This window comes from Balaenoptera borealis (genome assembly GCF_965194805.1).
Source record: "Balaenoptera borealis genome assembly, chromosome: 3".
In the NCBI taxonomy this organism is placed as follows: Eukaryota; Metazoa; Chordata; class Mammalia; order Artiodactyla; family Balaenopteridae; genus Balaenoptera; species Balaenoptera borealis.
Genome location: NC_138866.1, coordinates 73,812,546 through 73,834,850, shown reverse-complemented (window position 1 = coordinate 73,834,850; position 22,305 = coordinate 73,812,546). Strand labels below are relative to the sequence as shown.

At 50.7% G+C, this 22,305-nt stretch overlaps 2 protein-coding genes across 5 annotated transcripts; both read right to left on the bottom strand.

The window, feature by feature from the left end:
- Positions 1-1,112: 1,112 nt before the first annotated feature.
- On the bottom strand, positions 1,113-11,730 carry AJUBA (ajuba LIM protein). Of its 4 annotated transcripts, XR_014242872.1 has the most exons (9): positions 10,330-11,730; positions 7,439-7,540; positions 5,741-5,808; positions 5,587-5,649; positions 4,737-4,867; positions 4,601-4,652; positions 3,827-3,895; positions 3,524-3,622; positions 3,166-3,372 (listed from the first exon to the last, which is right to left on the bottom strand). XR_014242872.1 is itself a non-coding variant. In XM_082386170.1 (8 exons), exons 1-8 carry the CDS (start codon positions 11,360-11,362, stop codon positions 3,217-3,219), a joined length of 1,674 nt encoding a protein of 557 aa, XP_082242296.1. In that variant the 5' UTR covers positions 11,363-11,727; the 3' UTR covers positions 1,113-3,216. The 4 variants fall into 4 exon arrangements, 3 of the variants coding, with proteins under 3 accessions (XP_082242296.1, XP_082242297.1, XP_082242298.1); XM_082386170.1 differs by lacking the exon at positions 3,524-3,622 and having other exon boundaries at positions 1,113-3,372; positions 10,330-11,727; XM_082386171.1 differs by lacking the exons at positions 3,524-3,622; positions 5,741-5,808 and having other exon boundaries at positions 1,113-3,372; positions 5,587-5,642; positions 10,330-11,729.
- Positions 11,731-15,123: 3,393 nt separating this feature from the next.
- LOC309626014 (uncharacterized protein C14orf93) lies at positions 15,124-22,299 on the bottom strand. Its single transcript, XM_082386249.1, has 5 exons — positions 22,091-22,299; positions 17,590-17,651; positions 17,118-17,221; positions 16,156-16,268; positions 15,124-15,866 (listed from the first exon to the last, which is right to left on the bottom strand). Exons 1-5 carry the CDS (start codon positions 22,247-22,249, stop codon positions 15,447-15,449), a joined length of 858 nt encoding a protein of 285 aa, XP_082242375.1. The 5' UTR covers positions 22,250-22,299; the 3' UTR covers positions 15,124-15,446.
- Between the last annotated feature and the right edge of the window lie 6 nt (positions 22,300-22,305).

Sequence of the window (22,305 nt, the reverse complement as noted above, 5' to 3'; positions counted from 1 at the left end):
ACCTAGAAAGGAATCAGCCAGTCAGTGGCAGAGGGAGGCCAAAACCACAGTAAGAAACAAAGGGTCAGAGTGACAGAGTGGACAAGACCCCCGAGAGTAAAAAAACTGAAGGGATGGATGTAAGGCTACAAGTGCTTTTCTGCATTTCCCAGACCTGGAGCAGCCTGGTGAGAGATTTTCCCAGTCACAGAGCCTTTGTATTCACTTATTTAATAACAATAGTTCAGAAGAAGCAATCCCAGCTGTAGAACACGTTATTTTGTTTCAGAACATTACCCTGCCCAAAAAAAAAAGTACATTTCCTCCGCTCTGGCACTCCATGGTGTGAATCTGATCTCTTACTTTCACTCAGAGGCCTCTTTTTTTTTTTTAATCCGTTAATTAATTAATTTTTGGCTGTGTTGGGTCTTCGTTTCTGTGCGAGGGCTTTCTCTAGTTGCGGCAAGTGGGGACCACTCTTCATCGCGGTGCGCGGGCCTCTCACTATCGCGGCCTCTCTTGTTTCGGAGCACAGGCTCCAGACGCGCAAGCTCAGTAATTGTGGCTCACGGGCCCGACTGCTCCGCGGCATGTGGGATCTTCCCAGACCAGGGCTCGAACCTGGACCCCTGCATTGGCAGGCAGATTCTCAACCACTGCGCCACCAGGGAAGCCCATCAGAGGCCTCTTTTATGCAATTCCCAGGTTGGCTGGCAAAGTCATCTTAGAATCATCCCTAAATGTGGAATTTCTGTTCTCAAGAGTCATTTCCAATATGAAACTCTAAGTGGTGGAGAATAAAGACTAAGGATCAAAGGTTATCAGACTAATTTGCCTAAAACCAATTCACCTAGAGACAGTTTCAAATAAGTATTTATCAAATCTGCAGCATTTCAAAAAGATTTCGCAGATTCACCCTTTCACTTTTCATTGCTGTTGTCTGTACACCTTTGTTAGTCAACTGAGTATGCCACATGCCTGTTTATTTGTTGAGACTCTATTGGCCTTTTAACAGCAGGAATGTAGTAGACAGACCAAGGCATCAAAATCATATTGAGCTCTGTTACAGTTTTCAAAGCGTCTAATTTGGAAAAGAATATTGGATTAAGAAACACAAAAAATGATACACAAAATGTCTGTACCAATTCTATTTATTGCTGGAAACTTTAAAAAAAAAGTTTGAAAAGTAGGTAACAGAAAAAGATATCCATAAAGGTAGGAAGCAATCTCATCATTTACAAAGTGCTGCAAATTTGATAAATTTATGCTGCTGATAACTCAGGGGTACTCTTAGATGAAAAGATATAAATCCTTGAAATACCCAAGCGTGACAAAAAAGAACAGAACAACTAAATGGCTATAAAAATATCCAAAAGGGAACTCAGCTTTTGGTAAACTGGTCATCAAGTGAACTTTAAGTAAACAAGTTGTTAGTGGATTGGTTTTAAGAGATCTAGCCAAACTGATCAGAACCAAGTGAAAGTGTTTTGCCTCTCTGGCTCCTGGAACCTCACAGTTTGGGAGCTGTGGTGGATATAACTCTGGTTTCCTCTGTGAGGCAGCAGGTCTGGAGAGCTGAACTACTACTAATGAACCAAGTGTAAGAGTCCCCTGACGAGAGAGAGAGAGAGCGAGAGAGAGAGAGAGTGTGTGTGTGTGTGTGCCCGTGTGCACACAAATGTATACTAGAGATACAGACTAGAATCAGACCTTTAGAAAATACTGGAACCCGCCTGTGTGTGCCTGTTATGTGCTACAGCACAGGCTGCACACCTGGAAAGGCCAGTCACCCACATCATGGCAACTGGAGGGCTCCACCTCCACAATCCACTTGGAATGTCTTGATCTTTGGTCTCTGGCCCTTGGGGCCCTCCCTAGGGGACTCTTCTGCCAGGGCTACAGAGTGCCTTCCTTTTCTTGACTGGCCTCAGAGGGGCCCACCGGCCAGAGGAATTTGTCAATGGTGGTGACGGCAGCAGCAGTGACTGCATCTCAGATATACTGGGTTGGCCAAAAAGTTCGTTTGATGTTTTCCGTAAGATGGCTCTAGTAGCGCTTAGTCGTCTTCAACTTCATTTGAAACAATTTTGTTAGATTGTATTGTGACAGCTATCATATCAGTGTGCATTTTAAAAAAAACTTATAAAAATTGGTGTATTTTTGTGTAGCCATTTTAATATTGAAGATGGAAGAAAAAAGGAGCATTTTCGGCATATTATGCTTTATTATTTCAAGGAAGGTAAAAACACAACTGAAACGCAAAATAAGATTTGTGCAGTGTATGGAGAAGGTGCTGTGACTGATCGAACGTGTCAAAAGTGGTTTGCGAAGTTTCGTGCTGGAGATTTCTCGCTGGACGATGCTCCATGGTTGGGTAGACCAGTTGAAGTTGATAACAATCAAATCAAGACATTAACTGAGAACAATCAACGAGGGAGACAGCTGACATACTCAAAATATCCAGATCAAGCGCTGAAAATCATTTGCACCAGCTTGGTTGTGTTAATTGCTTTGATGTTTGGGTTCCACCTAAGTTAAGCGAAAAAAAAACGTTCTTGACCATATTTCCGCATGCGATTCTCTACTGAAATGTAACGAAAACGTTCCGTTTTTAAAACAAATTGTGATGGGTGATGAAAAGTGGATACTGTACAATAACGCGGAATGGAAGAGATCGTGGGGCGAGCGAAATGAACTACCACCAACCACACCAAAGCCCGGACTTTATCCAAAGAAGGTGATGTTGTGCATACGGTGGGATTGGAAGGGAGTCCTTTACTATGAGCTCCTTCCAGAAAACCAAATGATTAATTCCAACAAGTACTGCTCCCAATTAGACCAACTGAAAGCAGCACTTGATGAAAAGCATCCGGAATCAGTCAACAGAACATGCATAATCGTCCATCAGGATAACGCAAGACCGCATGTTTCTTTGATGACCAGGCAAGAACTGTTACAGCTTGGCTGGGAAGTTCTGATTCATCCGCTGTATTCACCAGACATTGCACCTTCGGATTTCCATTTATTTCGGTCTTTACAAAATTCTCTTAATGGAAAAAATTTCAATTCCCTGGAAGACTGTAAAAGGCACCTGGAACAGTTCTTTGCTCAAAAAGAGAGTTTTGGGAAGATGGAATTATGAAGTTGCCTGAAAAATGGTAGAAAGTAGTGGAACAAAACAGTGACTACACTGTCCAACAAAGTTCTTGGTGAAAATGAAAAATGTGTCTTTTATTTTTACTTAAAAACCGAAGGAACTTTTTGGCCAACCCAATAATTGGCAGGGGGCTGTCGGGCATTGAGCCGCTGCATGTGACAGCCGTGGCAGAGCAAGTGCCCATCCAGAGGGAAGCAGCAGCAGCCTTCCTCGTCACTCAGCTGCATCCGGCAGTCCTAGGGAAGAAGGACACCTAGTTTACCTCAGCCCAGGCACCGGGGACATCGTGGAAGTCGGCCCTGCTGGGCACTAGACTCCCAGTGACTGGGAAAAAGGGGGCGGGGCTGGAGGGGGATGAACTCCCAGAAGAGAAACCTGAGAAAATACCTCAGCTGGACGCCAGGTGTCGCTGCTACAGCAGAAATAATGAGACAGGCTCCCATTTCCAGCTGTTACCAGGAGTCCCTAGTTTTAGGAGTCTTGACTCTGGGGAAGCCAGATTTAGAAAGGACTAAACGACCACACCCAGAGAGAGCGGCTGAAGGACGCGAAAGAGACTGGAGATGGGTCAGAGCACCTTCCTGGTTTCCCGTATCCTAGACCTCTCCTACAGACTCTGGCAGTTCTAGGACTTCACTCCCCCAGCCCCCTTCTAGCTCTCGTCTGGGATCCCGGGCACCCAACACTCACCTCGCAGTGGTAGCACTCAAAGTGATAATCTCGGTCCATGGATATCACCCTCACAATGTCCTCACAGCCCTGAAATAATGCACACCCCCATGGGCATGAGAGCAGCACGATAACCCCAACTCTCCCCTCCCCCACCAGCCCCCCTTCCAATGGGAAGATCATACAGAGTCCTCCAGAGCCTCTCTGCCACGGTCTGCAGCTTTGAGGTGGCCTCTGCAAACCCTGTGGGAACCTTCCCCCTCTCCTTCCTTGGCACTGCCTCCAGGAAGGCATGTCCCCTCGTGGAGCCTCGCCTCTGTCCAGGGGCTCAGGCCTTACAGAGGGAAAGGAAAGGGGCAGGCTGCATCAGTAACGTAAGCTAAGCCGGGGACGAGGAGACCCAATAGGGCCTGGTTCCTCGTGGGCTTTTGGCTTCTCTCCCTTGGCACACACAGCGTAAATCATTTCTGACCCCTTCCTACCAGCCCTGAGGATTCTTCCCACCTTTTTCCAGCCCCTACATCTGGGGGCTGGTGACCTTGACTTCAAAGAAAGTCTCCTTCTCTGGACTGGGAGAAAAGAGATGGAGCCTGGGTCCAGCAAGGCTGTCAGACAAGTCCAGGCCCGGATGTTGGGGTCAGGGTGATGACCCAGAGAGCAGAGTCACACGGGAATCTTCGCGGAGTACATTCCTCAGCACCACTGCCTCCCAGGGGAGGCCAGGCGGCATGTCCCCAGTCCCTCCCCAGGGGCAGCAGCACTGGCTGCCCTGCAGGAGAACACAGACATACTGACCTCTGAGGGGAGGATGGGTTGGCCACAGGCCGCACACTTAGGAGCGTAATTCCTGAAAGAGAGAGGACAGAGGGGAGCTGAGGTGGGGGGAATCCCTGAGCCCAGGTCCACACCACACCCTGGGCGGGGCACTCACTTGTGGTAGTCTGTGACACAGTACACCTGGTTGGAGAAGTCCACAGTGAAGGGGATGCCGTCCAGGCACTTGTTGCAAACGATGCATCGGAAGCAGCCGGGGTGATAGGACTTTCCCATTGCCTGGAGGATCTGGCTCGGGGGGCGGGAGGAGAATCAGTCTCTGCTCTCCAGCTACCGAAGACGTTCCCTGCTGCTCCCACTAACCTCATCTGAGCCCCTGCTCTCGTCCTAGAACAATGCTGTGTAATCTGGGAGGACCAAAGAGTCTTAAAATGGAGGCAGAAACCCTGAAAAAGGTCTTAGGGAGCCTCCACGCCAGTGTTTCTCAGCCTTGGCTGCATATCAGGGTCACCCAGGGAGGTTTTTAAGCCCATCAATGCCTGGGTCCCACCCAGAAGTATTCACCACAGTCTCTGGTGATGACCCAGCATTGGTATTTTCTTGACTTCTTCCCAGGTGATCTGCTAGGCTGCCAGGGCTGTGAACCACTGATCCAACCCAACTTCTCCTTACAGAAAAGAAAACTGAGCTTCAACTGATCCCAACCAGTAGCAGAAAGGGGATTAAGCCTCAGGACCCCACGCTGCTGGCTCAGGTGGAGGGCCGGGCTGTGCCTGCAGAGTTAGGGAGTTAGAGATCACAGGAGCCTGGGGTGGCAGGCTGAGGAGTCCAGACTTGATCCCATAGGCAAAGAGAAGCCACTGTAAACAGTGGTTCTCGGGAAGAATGGGATGCAAGTAGTTGCTGATAGGTTTCCTCCCCCCACCTTTTCTCAGTATGCATTTAGTTCCTGATTCCACCCCTCGGCCCCTCAGCCTCACAGTCTCAGCTGAAGACACTGTGCTTACCTTCTCCAGAATCAGGTGACCACAGACACAGCATTTCTCAGCTGCCTCCTGAAACCCTGAAAACTAGGAGGAGAAGACCAAGGGAGGATGTTACGGGCTGAGAATGACCTGATGGGTGGGAGCCAATTCCAGGCCCAGGGGACCCCTCACTCACCAGATAATCTTCCTCACAGTACACAGAGCCGTTGACGCTGTAGAAAGCCTTGCAGCGCAAAGTTCGCCCTAGAAGCAGTAGACAAGGGGCTGGAGCCTCTCCCAGGGTCCAGGCACAGGGAATCCCCGCCATGGGGTAACTGCTCTCCGGTGTTTCATGATGCGTTTAAATCTGGATTTCAGTGCTTGTCCGCCTAACTGCTGTCTGTCCCGTCTCCCCACACAAATACCCCATCTGATGCAATTCCAATTTGTTTGGTCTCACTCCTGCCAAGTCCCCACTCCTTTGCTTGCTGCTCTTCCAGCTCCTGCCCCCTCAACAGTTTTCTGTGACCCTGCTTTACAGGGGTGCCGCCTTCTCCAGTGCCTGTGCTTGCTCGGGGAGCCACCTGGGAAAGCAAAGCCAACCACAGGCTGGGGGACAAGGTCAAGGAACTCTGAACACGGGGCCCTACAATGCGCTCAGAGACAATCACACTGTCATGGACTTTGCCCTCTGGGACCTTTCAACCCAGGAGCTTCTGCACAGCTCTCCTGTTCTCCTAGCCCTGTCTGTCTCCCAGGGACAGGCTCCGTGGAGGTCAGGACACACTGGAACTACTGCTGGGGACAAAGTGCTTTGTTTGGGAGCAAAGTCGGTCCCCTTTCCTGCTGCACTAGGCTGCTTCCCCAAGCTTAGAGGGACCCAGAGTCTCCGGGGTCAGCAGCAGCCCAGGATCTTCTGCAAGCAGACAAGGCAGGACCGCTCCCCGTGAAACCAACACCCAGGAACTGCTCCAGGGTGTCTAAATTATCAGGGATGAGGAGGAATGAGAATTGGCAAGTTTCCTACCTCTGCCCTCTTCTCATCAAAATCTCCACTTCCAGCTCTGCCCAGTGGTTTAGAAAAGTTGACTTAGAAACTTATGAGACACAAGGGAGTAGAGAGAGGGAAAGAGACATTCCCAAAAGAGGCTCTATAAACAGAAGGACAAACAGATAGATGAACCTAAAGGGAGCCAGGCAGGGGCTGGGAGTGGCTGGAGTCAGACAGGCAGAGATAGGAAGTTAAAGGTCCAGCAAAGGAATCAGAGTGGGTAAGCAGGGGGGCCGGGTAATGAGGGAGGTGAGGGAAAGGCTGGGGAGTTGAGGCCGCTGGGAGCACCCCCTGCTCCAGGCGGGCCTCCTGAGCTAACAGCAGCGGGCATTCCTGGAGCGTGATGTCATCAGCTTGGCATGGCCCAGTGGCCTGCACTCCAGCGAGGTGGCTGAACTCTGACCAGCCGAGAGAAAACCCCCCTCTCCACTCCCCCACAGCTCCCCGCTCCCTCAGCCCACCCCACCCTTCCCACATTCCAGTCTTTCACTGTCGCCCCAGGCAACTCGGCTGCCCAAGACCAAGCCCCTCCAAGGAGAGGCTGGAGGGCTGGGAGGGAGTCCAGGCTGGGCAAGCAGGAAGGCAGAAAAAAGAGGGAGGAATAGAGCGGAGGAAAGAGGCTCAGCAGAGGGAGGGCTGACCTCAGCAAGCTGACCCGACATGGGGGCGGGCGGGAGAGAGCCAGGTAGAGTACAGAGAAGGGAAGCAAGAGAGAAGGTGGGGGCCAGACCAGCAAATGGAGAAGCACAAGCCCTGCTTTCCCTAGGCACTCATGAGTGTGTATGTGCGGAGAGTGCTTGAGGCCTCAGGCCCTGGTCCAGAAGGTCTGGGGGCTGCACTCACCACAGGAGCAGCAGACAAAGCACTGGGTATGGTAGAGGCTGTCCAGAGCCTGGCAGGCGTTGCTCTGCCCGTAGATGCCTTTGTTGCACTTGATACAGGTGCCTGAGAGGAGAGAAGAGGTTGTCAGCATCAGAGCGCACTCCCCCAGCTCAAAACCAGGGATTCCTCATCTTTCCTGATGGCAGAGGACCACCAGTCACAGCCTCCTTTTGACGGGCTCCCTTTTGGGAAGAGAGAGTTAATGGGATGCAGCAAGGTCTTGGCTCGGCAGACTTATTCTTGTTTACTGATTAATCAACAGACATTTTCTGAACATCTATTTAGTGCCTCGCAACAATATTATGCCCAATACTGTGGAAAATTGGAGAAACTCAAAGATATGGTCCCTGGACTTCAGACGCTTGGTTTCTGTTGGGGAGAAAAGACTAATCAGGCAACATACGATCCCCGTTGCACTGTGTGGGACAGTCAGAGATGTGAGTCCATAAGGGCCCAGCAGCAGGCTGGAAAAAACTTCCTAGTGAAAGCACGCCAGGTCCAGAAAGCCTCTCCAGGACCTCGGCTTCCCCATCTGTCAAATGAACTGCCATTCAGCTACAGAATGACTTCTGCTCTGTACCTCTAGGCTTCCAAAGATGGAAAGAAGGATCTGGCTCAGCAGAGGGCCCTGTGCAGAGGGGACCATGTGAGTGTGACTCCTCTGGGGAGGTGGCTGCTGAGAATGCAGGGTGTGTTCCACGGATTGAGGGTTGCAGAGGAAGGAGGGGAAGGGTGGCAGAACCCCTAATGTCTGCCTGTCATCTTCTATCATAGGAGGAACAGAGCCAAACTGCTCTTCCCTGACATCTCCCCTAAAATACATAACACCTGGCTCTGGCACCCGCCTTTCCTGGGTGTGTTCTTCCCTCCTTCCACTCCCCAATTCCAGGCCCATGAGTGAGGGCTAGGGCCTGTCTTTGGGGAACAGATCCCAACGGGCCCGCCTCACCCCGCCCCACCTCTCCCCCTCGGCACACTGCCACACTCCTTGCCTGTTGGGGCCCATCCAGTCTTTGCCCAGGGGCTTGGGAGCCCGTGCAGCAGCTGCAGCGACTGATGGGCCCAGGCCTGTCCTGCTCCCACCCTCTGGCAGCTGGGCAAGGCTGTAGCCAAGGAAGAGGGCCCCTACTAGGGGCAGGAGTAGGAGGGTACAGTCAGGCTGGGGGTTCTGTCAGAGGAGGCAACCTGACCCCTAGGGAGAGAAGCACGCCTCCCCCCCACCGGGGTCAAAATTCGGCTTCCCCAGGGGAGGGGAACTCTGCCCCAAGATTGCCATGCCAGGGGGCCCTGTCAGAGCCATTGCTCTGGGAAGCCTTGGACATTACAGGAAGACAAGAGCCAACTGCTCAGGCATGTCCGCCTCACCTCCTCTAACCCAGCATATCCACTCCTAGGTTCTTCCTGCCATTTTACTGCACTCTCTCCCAGCTCCTTTCTTCCTTCTGGTTCTGATGGCTTAGCCGAGGAGACTTCTCTCCACCCATCAGCCACTTCTCCCCAGCCTCAAAAGGAAACTGCTAAAAGGATCCTGTCACTTAGTCTCCCTTGACCAAAGCATCATCTGCTCTGGGTTTTCCTCTCTCAGGTGGGGGCGGGGTGGGGGGGAAATGGGGGGAGATTGGAGTTGAACCAGCCTGCAGCCCTGCTACCTCTGAACCTCCTTCCCAACCTTCCTTCCCTGGCTGGGTTCCTCTCTCTATTTACATTTCTAGCCACAGAGTTCTAGAGCATGGGGTCCGGGGCAGGAACACGGATGGTGAGAAAGGTGAGAAGATGCTGGGAACACTGAAGAGGCCCACAGACCTAGGGGCGGGCCCTCCACTTCTTTCTGTACTTCCTATCACAATCAGATTAGCATTTTTTTATATAGTGAAGTGGTGCCTGTGGGTCTCGGCTAAAAGATCGTTCAAGACACCAATATCCCCCCCCATAGCCGAGACATATAATCAATTAACACTTCTTGAAGGTAACTGCGTCCGGGAGAGAGGCGGCGACCAGGTTTCTTTAGCAGGAGGAAATAAGGGGCTACTTCGTGCCTGAATTCTGAGCAGGTTATGGCCAGAACTGAAGCCCGGGTTATTTCTGGCAGCTATACACGGTCGCCATCCATCCAGGGGTGATGTTGTACCGGTGGTCAAGGCTTCTGCCCTGACTTCCGGAGGATGGGGAAAACAGAAGCTGACACCACCGGGTCTCGGCTTAAATGCCCACCCACGCACGGAGCCAGCAGGACTGGGGCCAGACAGCAGTAGGGTCCCTGCTTTCCGTCCCAGGGCTTTCTTCCTCCCCCCGGGCTCCACTTCCCCGACCGCGGCCACAGCTCCGCGCGTGTTAGGAAGCAGCTCCCCCACCCCCTGCACCCCACCTCCGCCCAGTGCCGCGCGGCCGGCCCCGCCCGCGGGCACCTGGAGCGCCCGGGCAGGAGCCGGCACGCACGCGGCCCACCCGCCCCGCCCCCCCACCCGCGCATTCCCCGAATTCCTGCGGGCGGAGCCTGGGCCCGGCTGGGGGCGCGGCGCGCAGGAGCCTGCAGGGGCAACGCCGCCGAGGGGGGAGCAAGATGGGGGGATGCTCTCCCAGCCCCACTTGGTTCCCCTCAACAAGGCCTCCTACCGCGAAAAACCCAGGCTCTAAAGCTGAGGAACTGGGATTCACGAGATCATCAGGGGGGTTGAATTTAGCAGGAATAAGGTGCCCGTGGTCCATCTGAAACCCAGTGGGAAGGGGAAATTCCTCTTGCCTCTTTTCCCCCGCGTCTCTGCCTCCGACTTCCCAGCGCCCGCCGCCGGGGCAGTGGGGAACCGAATGCGGTGACGGGTCTCTTCCCGTCCCTAACCACTTCTCTCACTCACCAAAGTAGTCCTCTCTGGACTCCGGCTCCCGCATCCGGGCCCGGGCGGCCTCTGGAACGAACGCACCTGGCGGCTCCTCGAGACCTGACGGCTCAATCCCCGAGGGTTCCCCGCGGGCGCCGGCTTCTCGCCCACCTGTGCCCACCGTCAGGCGCAGCAACGCTGTTAGTTCATCTTGGTATCGGGCGCCCGCGGCGCAGTCCCCGTAGCCAGTCACCGAGTGTCGTCCGGGTTGCGCCCCTCGTCTCTCCAAGGGCCCTGCCGCTCCCACTCCGGCCCCGGCTAGAGCTCCCGGGCTGCCCAGGGCTGGGGGATACGAGTGGCGGCTTTCCTGGCAGCCGAACCCCGCGGGCCGATGAGCGCACAGTCGGTCCAGGGCAGCGTGGAGCTCGGGGTAGGCGGACGGCACCCCTCCAGAGGAATAGCCCGCCGGAACCCCGGCCAGAGGTGGGCCAAACAGGCATGGCCCGGCGGGCAGGGGGCTGCCGTGGCGCTGGTCGTAGCCCATGCTGATGCCGCTGGTACGGTTGCTGCAGGGTCGGCTACCTCCGGCTCCACCAGCCCCCGCCCCGTCCAGCAGCAGACTGCCCCGGGGGCTGGACGGCTTGCTCGCGTCGCTGGCTGAGCTACTGGCGAAACTGGAGCGGGGGCTTAGGGCTGGGGCCGTCTCCAGCCGAAAGTCGGGGGGCAATGACTGAGGTAGAGGCAAGGCCCGGGTGGAAGGCGGTCCCCCGGGAAAGGAGCCTTCGTAGCGCGGCGCCTCAAAGGAGCCGCGAGGGTTCCGCTCAGCGTCCAGGGGGCCTTGCTCCCGGGCTGGCTCCAACGGCTCATCCCCAGGTCCCCCAGTAGCTCCACGGGGCCCTGATTTCCTAGGTCCCCCCAACCCACTCAGGCGCCCCTTGCCCGGCCCGGGGGTCCCATCAGACCCAGACCTGCTAGATTCACCCTTTCTGCGGCCAAACTTGGCGCTGCCGGAGTCCGAGAGTCTTAACTTCTCCAGCAGGCGACTGGCTTTCTCCCCTAACCGCTCCATGCCCTCGGGCCTGGGGCCTCCAGCCCCCTCCCCGCCCGGCACCCTGCAGCGTCTCGGCGGCCGCCTCTCTTTCCCTGCGGCCGGACTTCGCTTCCCCAGGGGCACAGGATAGGCACAGGGGTTTAGCGGGCGCCCCGGATGCCCGGCGCCAAGAATCCCGCAGCATCCCCCAGCGAGAGGGGTTGCGTCCCCCCGCGCATCAGGGGTTAAGCGGGGCTAGAAGTGCCTACGGCCGCGGCTGTCCGGTCCGCAGGTCTATCTGTTCACGCGTCGACTCGCCCGGCAGCCCCACTCTCCCAGGCCCCCGCCCCCCTCGCTCACACACTCAGCACCGACTCAACTTCTCTCCCAAACTTTTGTCTGCCTGGCCGGATCTACTTTCCTGGAGGGGCGGAGCGCCGTGTGCGAGACGAACGGGGGTGTCGGCGCAGGAATCTGGTGCGTCGGGGAGGGGGGGCGGGTGTTGGTGCTAAGTGTCCTGGAACTGGAGATCCGCCGACTGGAGGCGAAAGGAGGGCGAGGGGCAGTTGGGACAGTTGGTACTACATCAGTCAAGAATTGGGACATGAAAAAGTGGGGGAGGGGGAGGGGAACTCTTTGTTTGCAGTTGGAATGCGCGGAGGGGCACGGTGGAATGTCGCGGTCCAGAACGGGGCGACGCGAGGCATGTTGTGCGCAAACACCGTGACTTTGTTTCTAGTGTGGGGACTGTGGGAGAGATGAGAAGGGACTGATACAGAAGTAGTGAGACAGGGAGAGAGAAGAAAGGTAGATACATACAGAGGTTCAGAGACGCATAAGAGCCCAGAAAGGCGAGGAAGCCCTTATAGAGAGGTGGTGGAAGACAGGTATGGAAAGAAAGGAGAGCCGGACCAAAGGGGATCGTGGGTGGTGCGGAGACGGAAGGCTGAACAGACCAAGAGAAAGACAAATTTGTTCAGGTCCAGAGAGAATGAGAGACAAACAGATAAGCTGCAATAAAAAGACAACTTTCTGAACCCAAAACTCTGTAACGGGAGGGAGGGAGCTTTAGTGTGTATATAAAAGGAGAGAGGAAAAGGCTTGGGACTAATCTTTACCTTCAGGGTAGGACAGATAGAGGGATAGATAGACACCCCCTGGTGTTGGGAAATGAGATTTTTAGCAAATATTTCAGGTGACTGGGGATAGAAGGCCCGGTTTTAGAGCTAGCGAACGCCTCGCCCTTGGTTGGCCCACAGTAGTTGGTGATAAAGAATAAGTACTAACTTAAAAGGGAGAAAAAGAAAATGTCATTTAGAGGAGATAGCAAGTGAAAATGATCAAGGTGGAAAAGGAAAAGAGGCTGATCGTGGCCATACTAGAAGGATCAAGAATAAGGAAAAGAGGAAGCCATGGCTGAAGCTGAACATGCCTAATTAAATATCAGCCAACTGATTTTGCCCAGACTAGCACATGGCGGGGGAGAGGGGAATGGAGAAAGAAATGACTCCTTTGTATTTAGATAGTAAATTCGTATGAAAATTATACGCAAACAAATCATGCATATTATTTTCATCTCAACATTTTGAACACCTTTTATAATTTTAGTGTAGCCTTAGGGAATGGGGGAGGAAAGGAGGTTAATATCTTTGGGGAAATTAATTTGGCACAAACTATTTGGCTTCTCTGTCCTAGCTGCATTGTCTCCCTGACCTCATCTCTCCTGAGAATCAGCCTCTCTGTTTCCCAGGTCAGGCCTACAGCTTTTCCCTGATCCAGAGGAGAGTTTACTCTCAGATTGGAAGCAGGGAGGACTGAGAGCATTAGTAACCAAGGGGAGCTATCAGGTTGCATCCAGAACCTGCTGTGAGCTATGTCTTCAGAATCAACCATAATGTTCTCCCTCCTTTCCTGTTTCCACATGGGGAAGGAGAACTCGGATTCTTCCTTCCAATTACTTACATCCTCTAATATTTGGGAACTTTGCTCCTTTGGGGTTAAAGTGGGAGAGTAAATCTTCTGAAAAGTTGAGATGCTGTTAAAGGAGGCGCATCCAGGAGTTGGTAGTGGCAGCAATGGGCACAGTTGGGATCAACAACCTGTGTTTTCAGGGGATTAACAGGAAGGAGACGAAAGTGAAGGGGGTGTGGTGCACTGACAGCGCATGCTCCAGTAGTGCTCACGCCCTCTGGGTAGCCACTCCATAGTCTGAACTGGAGCTGGGAGCTCCACCGGCCCTATTCTCCATTCCCAGGACCTTAATTAGCCTCTGTGTACACAGGTGACTCCCAAATCCATATTTCTAGCCCAGACATTCTTGGACTTAAAAACTCAGCTGACGAATAGCATCTCCACTTGGTTGTCTCAAAGGCACACAACACCCTGACCTCACCTTCCCTGCCTCCCAAAACTGGCTCCTCCAGCATTTCCTGAGTAAATGGCATCATTAACCACTTAGCTACTTAAGCCAGAAACCTGAACATCAACCCTATGTCCTCCTCCCTTAACCTCAAATCCAAGCAAGTCCTATCAGCAAGTCCTATCAATTCTGCTTCCAAAATATCTTTCAAATCTGTCCTTCCCTCATCATCACCACTACATATGTATATATATATATATATCAGGCCACCATCTTTTCTCTCCTGGACCACTGCAAAAGTCTCCCTGCCAAGGCTTTCTCCCTCTCATCCATCTTGAACCCTGAGGTCAAGTGATTCTTCAAAAACACAAAACTGATCATCTTATTTCCCTGTTTAAAACCTGTCAGCGATTTCTCACTGTCCTTTAACTAAGTCTATACTCTTTAAGGTATTTTACAGAGTCTGTCTATCTCTCCAGCCTCTTCTCTCAGCAACATCCCTTCCCCAAATGGTTCTGCAGTAGAACTGCACCTTGTCTGTGCTCTCTCTTGCCTCTGGACTTTTGTACTTGCTATTCCCTAGGTTTGGAACACTCTCTTGGCTTCCCCTTCCCTCCTGGTTAACTTCTCCCCGTCTTTCAAGCATCAGTTTAAACACTCTCCGCGAAGCCTTTTCAGACCGCCAGAGTAAGTTAGTTACCCCTGTGGTACATAGCCATGGTAGCTACCTTCCCCCATCATCACACTTATCACAGTTCATTTCATTGCCTACTTAAATGCCTGGCTTCCTGACTAGACAATAAAACTTCTGATCAGTATCTAACCTGTTCAACAGTTTATCCATAGCACCTAGCACAGTACCTGACACCTAGTAAGCAATCAATATTTGTTGTATGATTGACTGAGTGACAAGAAAGCCATGTTTACTTCTCAATCCATCCAAAAAGGCACAAATTTTGTGTGTGTATATATATTCTGCATGTGTGCTTGTGTGCGCACACACACATACACACACACACTCACCTTCCTCAAAATACAGCTTGGCTGACAGGACTAAGAAATAGCTACCAAGCCACGTATACTGCTTGGTCACACGGTGGGAAAGCAGCTACTGGTGAGACAGGGGAACTCTTTAAGCCTTAACTTCCTCATGTGTACAATGGGAATAATAAAATCTTCCTTATATAATTCAATAAACAATAGCTATTACATCTAGATCCCAATTCCCAAATACGGATGGAGCCTGTGTTCTGCTCAGAAGAATGAAGCCCATGACTGAAACTGTCCACCAGGTGGCAGTATTACCCTGGCCTGGTCCTGTGCTGCTTCCACTGCAGAGCAAGACCAGCAGTCAGGGGAAGAAGTAGAAGGTATAACCAAGCGCCGCTTCCCTAGAGCTTTGAGTGAAACCAGAAGAAAAAACAACTCAGAGACCAGGGCATACGTCAAGAAGGCCTCCTGTTTCTTGGACCCATCCTCCTCCTTGTCTCATCCCAGGCTCCTCCGAGGCACTGTTATGCTTAGGAATAAGCATTTTCTGGCCTGTCGTTCACAGCAGGGGGAGTTTTTCCCCCTTGGAGATAAGTCCTTTTATCCCACCAGAGCTGCCAGCTTCCACTTCCAGTGGAGACTGTGTTGAGAAGAGAGGCAGATTTGCTTTCTCAGACTGCAGAAGACATCTCGTTATTCTGGGAAGCCCTGTGGCCACCCATTTTGAGGACATGGGAAGAGGCGGATGCCAGAGTTATTCTTGGTTTATAGATTTCACTCATCCTTTTCCACCTTGATTTCAATGAACGAGTTCAAGTCAGGACAGCAGGTTTTGTGGGGTTGGTCAAAAGATGGGGAGACAGGTCCATTCTCATCACCTCCCTCATCCTCCTCCTCTTGGAAATTAGGATTGTAAAGTTCTGGTGGAAGGAGCTGGGCCTCAGCAGAAGGTAAGCGGTCTGAGGGAGGTCCGTACACACGGTTGGCTTTGGTGCCATGCTTAGAGTTGGCATCCAGGTGGTAGCAGAGCTGCGTGAGGCGCTGGGCCCGGAAACGGGGAGGCCGGGCTACCCAGACACCTGGCTCGTTAAGGCTGTCCTCTTCATCTGACATCAGCTCCTCTGTCACATCCTTCCACAGGCGTTGGTCCTCAGGGCCAAAATGCCTCATGATGCTGGATCGGTTGGCAAAAAGCTAAGGTAGGAGCCCAGGACAGAGATTAGGAAGAGCAACAAACCATGCATTAGGTTTGGGGAAAGGGTTTGGGTGGAAGGGAGGCTGTGTAAAATCTGTGCCTGAGAGAACCAAGTTCTCAAGAGAACCCAAGTCAGATCTTAGAACTGGCTCCCTTCCTCCTCCTCCTCTGCTTCATTCCTGGATCTCAACTCTTTTCTCAGATGCCACGTCCCCTGGCCCTTCCCACTGTGACTTATTTATTAGAGTTTAGAGTTTAGCATCTTGAAAGGAAAGACTAGAAACCTACCCGATATCTGCGACTTCGAAGTTTCTTCTCCTCTTTTTCTTTTAGGCCTTTAAAGGGGTTCAGGGAGTTGCGGTACTCACGCCTCTTAGTAAGGAAGTAGGCTACACAGGCTCCTGGTGGGGAGGGAGAAGGCAGGCAGCAAAAAGCAGAGTCCTCAGCCCTTTTTTTTGCCCTAATACTACTGGATGGGAGAGGGGTGAACCACTGTTTAGACGATGGGCTTTCTGGGTATGTCCATCAGCATCTATTCATTCCTCTCTGGTTTAGCTCCCTCTGCCCCTCTCCGTCTCCAACAGGAACTCCTCCCACTATAAAAAGACAACTCCAGGGAGGGAGGGAGACGCAAGAGGGAAGAGATATGGGAACATATGTATATGTGTAGCTGATTCACTTTGTTATACAGCAGAAACTAACACACCATTGTAAAGCAATTATACTCCAATAAAGATATTTAAAAAAAAAAAAGACAACTCCAATGCTTCTGTAACTCCCTTCCCCCACTCCCAGTTAAACCTACCCCCATTCTACTCAGCTGGCAGCAGATTACAAGTACTTTTTCAGCAGAAGCTTTCTTAGTGCTACAGACAAATAACAGAAGAGCAAGGAAAGTAGAAAACCCAGGACATAATATTTAGGGACAAAAGGGCAGGGCTGGATTCTGACCTCCTTTTCATAACACCCTAGATTCAGGCTCTGCGTGTAAGTGTCATGCATGATGGTGTTCTGGCCCTTTCCTTCTCCCATTTTCATTTCAGACTGAGTAGGGGAATAAAAAGGCAATTAGAGACAATCCTGTATATATTGTAGGTGAAAAGAATAACCAAAACCAATTTTTTTAAGTCCTCTATTTTCAAAACCACCTAAATCATCTCCATATGCCTCTTCTCCTCTGGCCAGGAACAGGGGATGAAGAAAGGATGGGATGGGAGTTAACTTAGTTTTTTTAACTTAGTTTTTCTCACCTTTCAGCTCCTTGTCAGTGTAATTGTGGGGACTGGTTACCAGCTCCTGCTTGAGCTTTTCCAGAAGGAACTTCACTACTGAAATATTCCAAGAGGACTTGATGCTACCACAAGAGAAGAGAGTGAATAAGGCAGTCAGCATTTTATTTTATTTATTTATTTTTTGGCTGCACCACGTGGCTTGTGGGATCTTAGTTCCCCAACCAGGGATGGAACCCGTGCCCCCTGTAGTGGGAGGGTAGAGTTTTAACCACTGGATCGTCAGGGAAGTCCCTCGTCATCATTTTAAAAGCTAGACAGAGATTCCCAGCACTAATCAACTTCGTGGCAAAGTCCTCCATGGCCTAAGACAGTATACAAGGGGCAATGGTGAGATGGAAGCCTTAGCCTCACTGTTATACTGGAGCAGCCCCCTCTATTCCCCTCTCCTTGGCAAAGTTCCTTATGATCTTTTCCCTCAAGAGGATCGTACCTTTCAGACCCATTGAATCTCTTGTCATTGGTGATGTGGTTATGTACATTGTGGACCAATTTCTAGGGGAAACAAACAAACAAACACAGAATCAAGCCAGGAGCAAGTATGATGAAACCCTCCTCTGGTCCCTAGGCACTGTCCCTATGGGGTTCTCTGCCTGAATGCTGCCCATAGTCTAGGTACCATTTCTGTTGATGTCCTTTCTTAGCCATAGAGCCGATCCAAGTTAGTATTTCTAATGAACCCTCCCTTTCTTTCCTTTTCATTTAATTTGTGTGGAGTCTCCAGGATTACCCCTGGTCTTACTTCTGCTCCCAGGGAATATGATCACTACAGTAGAGGGTTTCAAACACTTCCACAAACATACTCCTAATAGCAAGGAGAGAGCAAATATACACCAGGGCTACTGCAAGTGGACATTTCTTTTTTTATTTTATTTTAATTTTATTTATTTATTTTTGGCTGTGTTGGGTCTTCGTTGCTGCATGCGAGCTTTCTCTAGCTGCAGTGAGCGGGGGCTACTCTTTGTTGTGGTGCACAGGCTTCTCATTGCGGTGACTTCTCTTGTTGCGGAGCACGGGCTCTAGGCGTGCGGGCTTCAGTAGTTGTAGCACGCGGGCTGCAGAGCGCAGGCTCAGTAGTTGTGGCGCATAGGCTTAGGTGCTCTGCAGCATGTGGGAATCTTCCCGGACCAGGGATCGAACCCATGTCTCCTTCATTGGCAGGCGGATTCTTAACCACTGTGCCACCAGGGAAGTTGCTACCTTTGCTTATACACCTTTAATGATGGGTTCTCACTAGTTTTTGACTCAGCTACTATTGAACATCTCTAATTTTTAAAAAATTTTGCCTCAGGGGCTTCCCTGGTGGCGCAGTGGTTAAGAATCCGCCTGCCAATGCAGGGGACACGGGTTGGAGCTCTGGTCCAGGAAGATCCCACATGCCGCGGAGCAACTAAGCCCAAGCGCCATAACTACTGAGCCTGCGCTCTAGAGCCTGCGAGCCACAACTACTGAGCCCACGTGCCACAACTACTGAAGCCCGCGCGCCTAGAGCCCGTGCTCCGCAACGAGAAGCCACTGCAATGAGAAGACCATGCACCGCAATGAAGAGTAGCCCAAGCTCATTGCAACTAGAGAAAGCCCGCGCACAGCAACCAAGAGCCAGTGCAGCCAAAAATAAATAAATAAACAAACTTTTAAAAAAATTTGCCTTAGATGCTCCAAAATCTGACCCCAGTTTTGCCCTAACAGCACCTGAAGTATTTGAAGACAGCTTCCATGTACTCCCCAAGTCTTTTCTTATCCCGTCTAAACACCAAGTCCTTCAACCATTCCTCATGACATAGTTGCCAGACAGACTCCTCATGAAACTATGTGCCTCTCTGGTTTGCCAGTGTCCCTCTTAAAACATGGCACCTGGAACTGAATCTAACTCATCTGTTGAGGTCTGGCCAAAGGGAGCATTACTTCCCCAAGTAGAACTCTATACTTTTAGGAATGAAACTCAAGATGCTGTACCTCTCTTAGCAAGCCCATCCCTACTCTCAGTGTCACAGGGCTCATTCATAGTGAGCTTGTAGTCAACTCAAGTCCATTTTTCACATGGATTACTGTCTCCACCATTCTGCAACTGTTTTTTGTGTTTTTAAAAATTTTATTTATTTGTTTATTTATTTATGGCTGTGTTGGGTCTTCGTTTCTGTGCAAGGGCTCTCTCCAGTTGCGGCAAGCAGGGGCCACTCTTCATCACGGTGCGCGGGCCTCTCACTATCGCGGCCTCTCCTGTTGCGGAGCACAGGCTCCAGATGCGCAGGCTCGGTAATCGTGGTTCACGGGCCCAGCTGCTCATGGCATGTGGGATCTTCCCAGACCAGGGCTCGAACTCGTGTCCCCTGCACTGGCAGGCAGACTCTCAACCACTGCGCTACCAGGGAAGCCCTTTTTTTTTTTTTAAACTTTAATGTAGGATTTTACATTTCTTCCTATTAAATTTAGTTTTGTTGTTTCTCATTATATTTTCAGCCCAAGGTCCTTCAGTCAATGGAAATTACCCAGTCCCAAACTGATGGGATGCTGATCTCAGGATTTCAGCTTCATATTAAAAAATGCCCAATTTACGCTCCTACCCGTATGGCTGACTGACCATATCAACTTAGGAAATTACTGTTAACTCTTTATGGCTAGGGTCTCCACTCTGTAAAAAAGACTGTTGTACTAGCTTCATATTTGATATAGTTATTTTACCTCTTAGTAGTCCAAACTTGAAAAATCACAAAAGATGGGTAAATGCTTCAGAAAGAATTTGAAAGAGTTGCAGAAAAAAAGAAAAGAAAAAAAAGTAGGGTGGGGGAGTTGCATAGCTTCCAATTCAAGTGGCTTGGAAGAGATCAGCTGATAAAAATCCAACCAAGCTTGAAGTGGAAAGGGAAAATACTCTAGACAATAATAAGCATTAAGACTGTAAAGGCTGCTGGCTCACCTACCTCCTGAGTGAGCTAAAAATGAATAATTTCCCCAATGGGTGGCTGGGATCTGCAGCAGTCCAAGGAATTAAGATTCCGATTTGGTTCTTTTGGATCCCTAGCAGCAACCCACAGCAGCTTCATCAGATTGGAGAGGTGCCTCTCTCATTCCTTCCCAGAGCTAAAGGTTGGAACGGTGAAGATCTGCAACTATCCCTCTCCCTCTAAACCCACAGACTAATACAAGAACGTTTTATATCTTTCTCTGTGACGGGCAGCAAGACTCCCTGACTGGTCCTCTCGCTCCTCTTCAAGCACTATAACACAGAGCAGGATGACTGAGAATGCTGTCCTCCCAGAAGGTCCAATGCTGAGCTCTCCAAAGGGCAGGAAGAAGCCAGGCCTCATCACTAGACCTCTCGCTGGAGGCAGTAGGCACTAGAGGAATGGAACTGATCAAAAGTCCTGATTTTATGCAAATTTTAACTATCACACCTTTATTCACAATTTCAGCACTATGAATTTTTGGGAAATCCCTTGAAATGTACTTCTAGGTATAAGCCTCCATTTCTATCACTGGCAACAACAGTGCCCTCTTGGGCCAGAAATCCATGACAGAGAAACTAAACCTAGTCCTTGTTCTTTTTTTTTTTTTTTTCTTTTAATATTATTTATTTGGCTGCACCTGGTCTTAGCTGCGGCACACGGGATCTTCATGCGGCATGCGGGATATTTAGTTGTGGCATGCAGGATCTTTTTTTTTTTTTTTAGTTGCGGCATGCAAACTCTTAGTTGCAGCATGTGGGATCTAGTTCCCTGACCAGGGATCAAACCCAGGCCCCTTGCTTTGGGAGCATGGAGTCTTAGCCACTGGACCACCAGGAAAGTCCCCCTATTCCCTGTTCTTGATAAGTGACATGTCACTGAACATAACCAAAATTTGAAATGAAGGTTAGAAACCAGTTGATACTGATTATGAATTGTGTCTTCTGGAAGGGAAAAAAAAAAAAAGAATCTGTCAATGTAAAAACAAATCAAATGAAAGGCAGAGTAAGAGTAGGATCTCTTAGAAAAAGAAAGAAGTAATATGAATAAAGGAGGTATAAATGGTAGTCAGCTGTTTTCAATCTTTACTAAGACTGTAACAAGGAGAAATGAGTTCTATACTATGAGGAGATTTTGCTGGATGTCAGTGGTGACCTCCACTCCTAACCAGAACCCTCAAGTTACCTCATCAGCCATTATCCAGAGAATGGAGGCCCATTACGGTCAGTGGGAACACGATATGGCTAAAGAACATCCCCATAGTTATCAGAAAGATGTTTTGGGCGACAGAGCTGATCCAAAGGTCTGCGGTCACCCTAAAACAGGGTTTAGGCACTATTGACATTTTAGGCTGGATAATGGGGGTGTTGGGGGAGACATCCTGTACACTGTAGGATGTTTAGTGACGTTCCTAGGGCTCCGAGCCACTGCAAGTTTTCAGGCAGAACTGGATCATATCAGTACCTTCCCTGCCAAGTGCTCTGAGAATCACTAGAATCTCCAAACCTTTTATACCTGAGCTGAGTGTCTAGTGGCCCTCTGCATCTTTGGGGTATGGGACCACCTCAGGACACCTTGGCCTTTCTGCCCAAGGGGACCCTTGCTACTTATCCTGAACACTGGTAATTTGCAGGCAGTTTCCAGTGCTACTCTGCTGCAGTCAATCTGCTTAACCCCTTAAGGATCTCCCCATCAGGATTATGAGATCACCAGGAGATATAATTATGTAATTATATATATGATATAATTCCCTTATCTTTAAATGGAAGATATCAATCTATCTGGAAAAACCTAAAGAAGTTCCACTGATAGCAGAGGGGCTGCCTGTCCCTGGGCTAGGGAAGAGTCAGTCTCCTTCTTGCCCCTCCCACTCCAGCAGGCTTCAGGATACCATTCATTCGATATGGGACGTTTAAAATCAACCCACATTTCCCTCTTCACTTATCTCTCCAGACTGAAGAAAAATGTGTAGAAATTGAGCTCACTCACAGAGAGGACCAGATCCCGCTTGCGCCTGGAGTTCTTCTGCCCACTCCCTCTGGTCCTGCATGGGGAAGCAGTAAATCCTAGAGAGTGTCTCAGCTCCCCAGTTCCCCCAGGGCCTGATTCTTCCAAGGCACCTTCCAGGGCAGCAGCAGCACTAAGCATGTCCTCGGGGCGGGGCGGTGGCAGCTTGGTTCCGCTTTCCGGCCCTGTCTCTGAGG

Excerpts from the sequence above, each read along its gene's own strand:
- AJUBA (XM_082386170.1), bottom strand. The coding sequence starts at position 11,362 with ATGGAGCGGTTAGGGGAGAAAGCCAGTCGCCTGCTGGAGAAGTTAAGA. Across the intron at positions 5,650-5,740 it reads ACTGTGAGGAAGATTATCTG|TTTTCAGGGTTTCAGGAGGC; the intron begins GTGAGTGAGGGG and ends TTCTCCTCCTAG. Across the intron at positions 4,868-5,586 it reads GTCACCTGATTCTGGAGAAG|ATCCTCCAGGCAATGGGAAA; the intron begins GTAAGCACAGTG and ends CCCCCGAGCCAG.
- LOC309626014 (XM_082386249.1), bottom strand. The coding sequence starts at position 22,249 with ATGCTTAGTGCTGCTGCTGCCCTGGAAGGTGCCTTGGAAGAATCAGGC. Across the intron at positions 16,269-17,117 it reads CACTGACAAGGAGCTGAAAG|GAGCCTGTGTAGCCTACTTC; the intron begins GTGAGAAAAACT and ends CCTCCCCACCAG. Across the intron at positions 15,867-16,155 it reads TTCGAAGTCGCAGATATCGG|CTTTTTGCCAACCGATCCAG; the intron begins GTAGGTTTCTAG and ends CTCCTACCTTAG.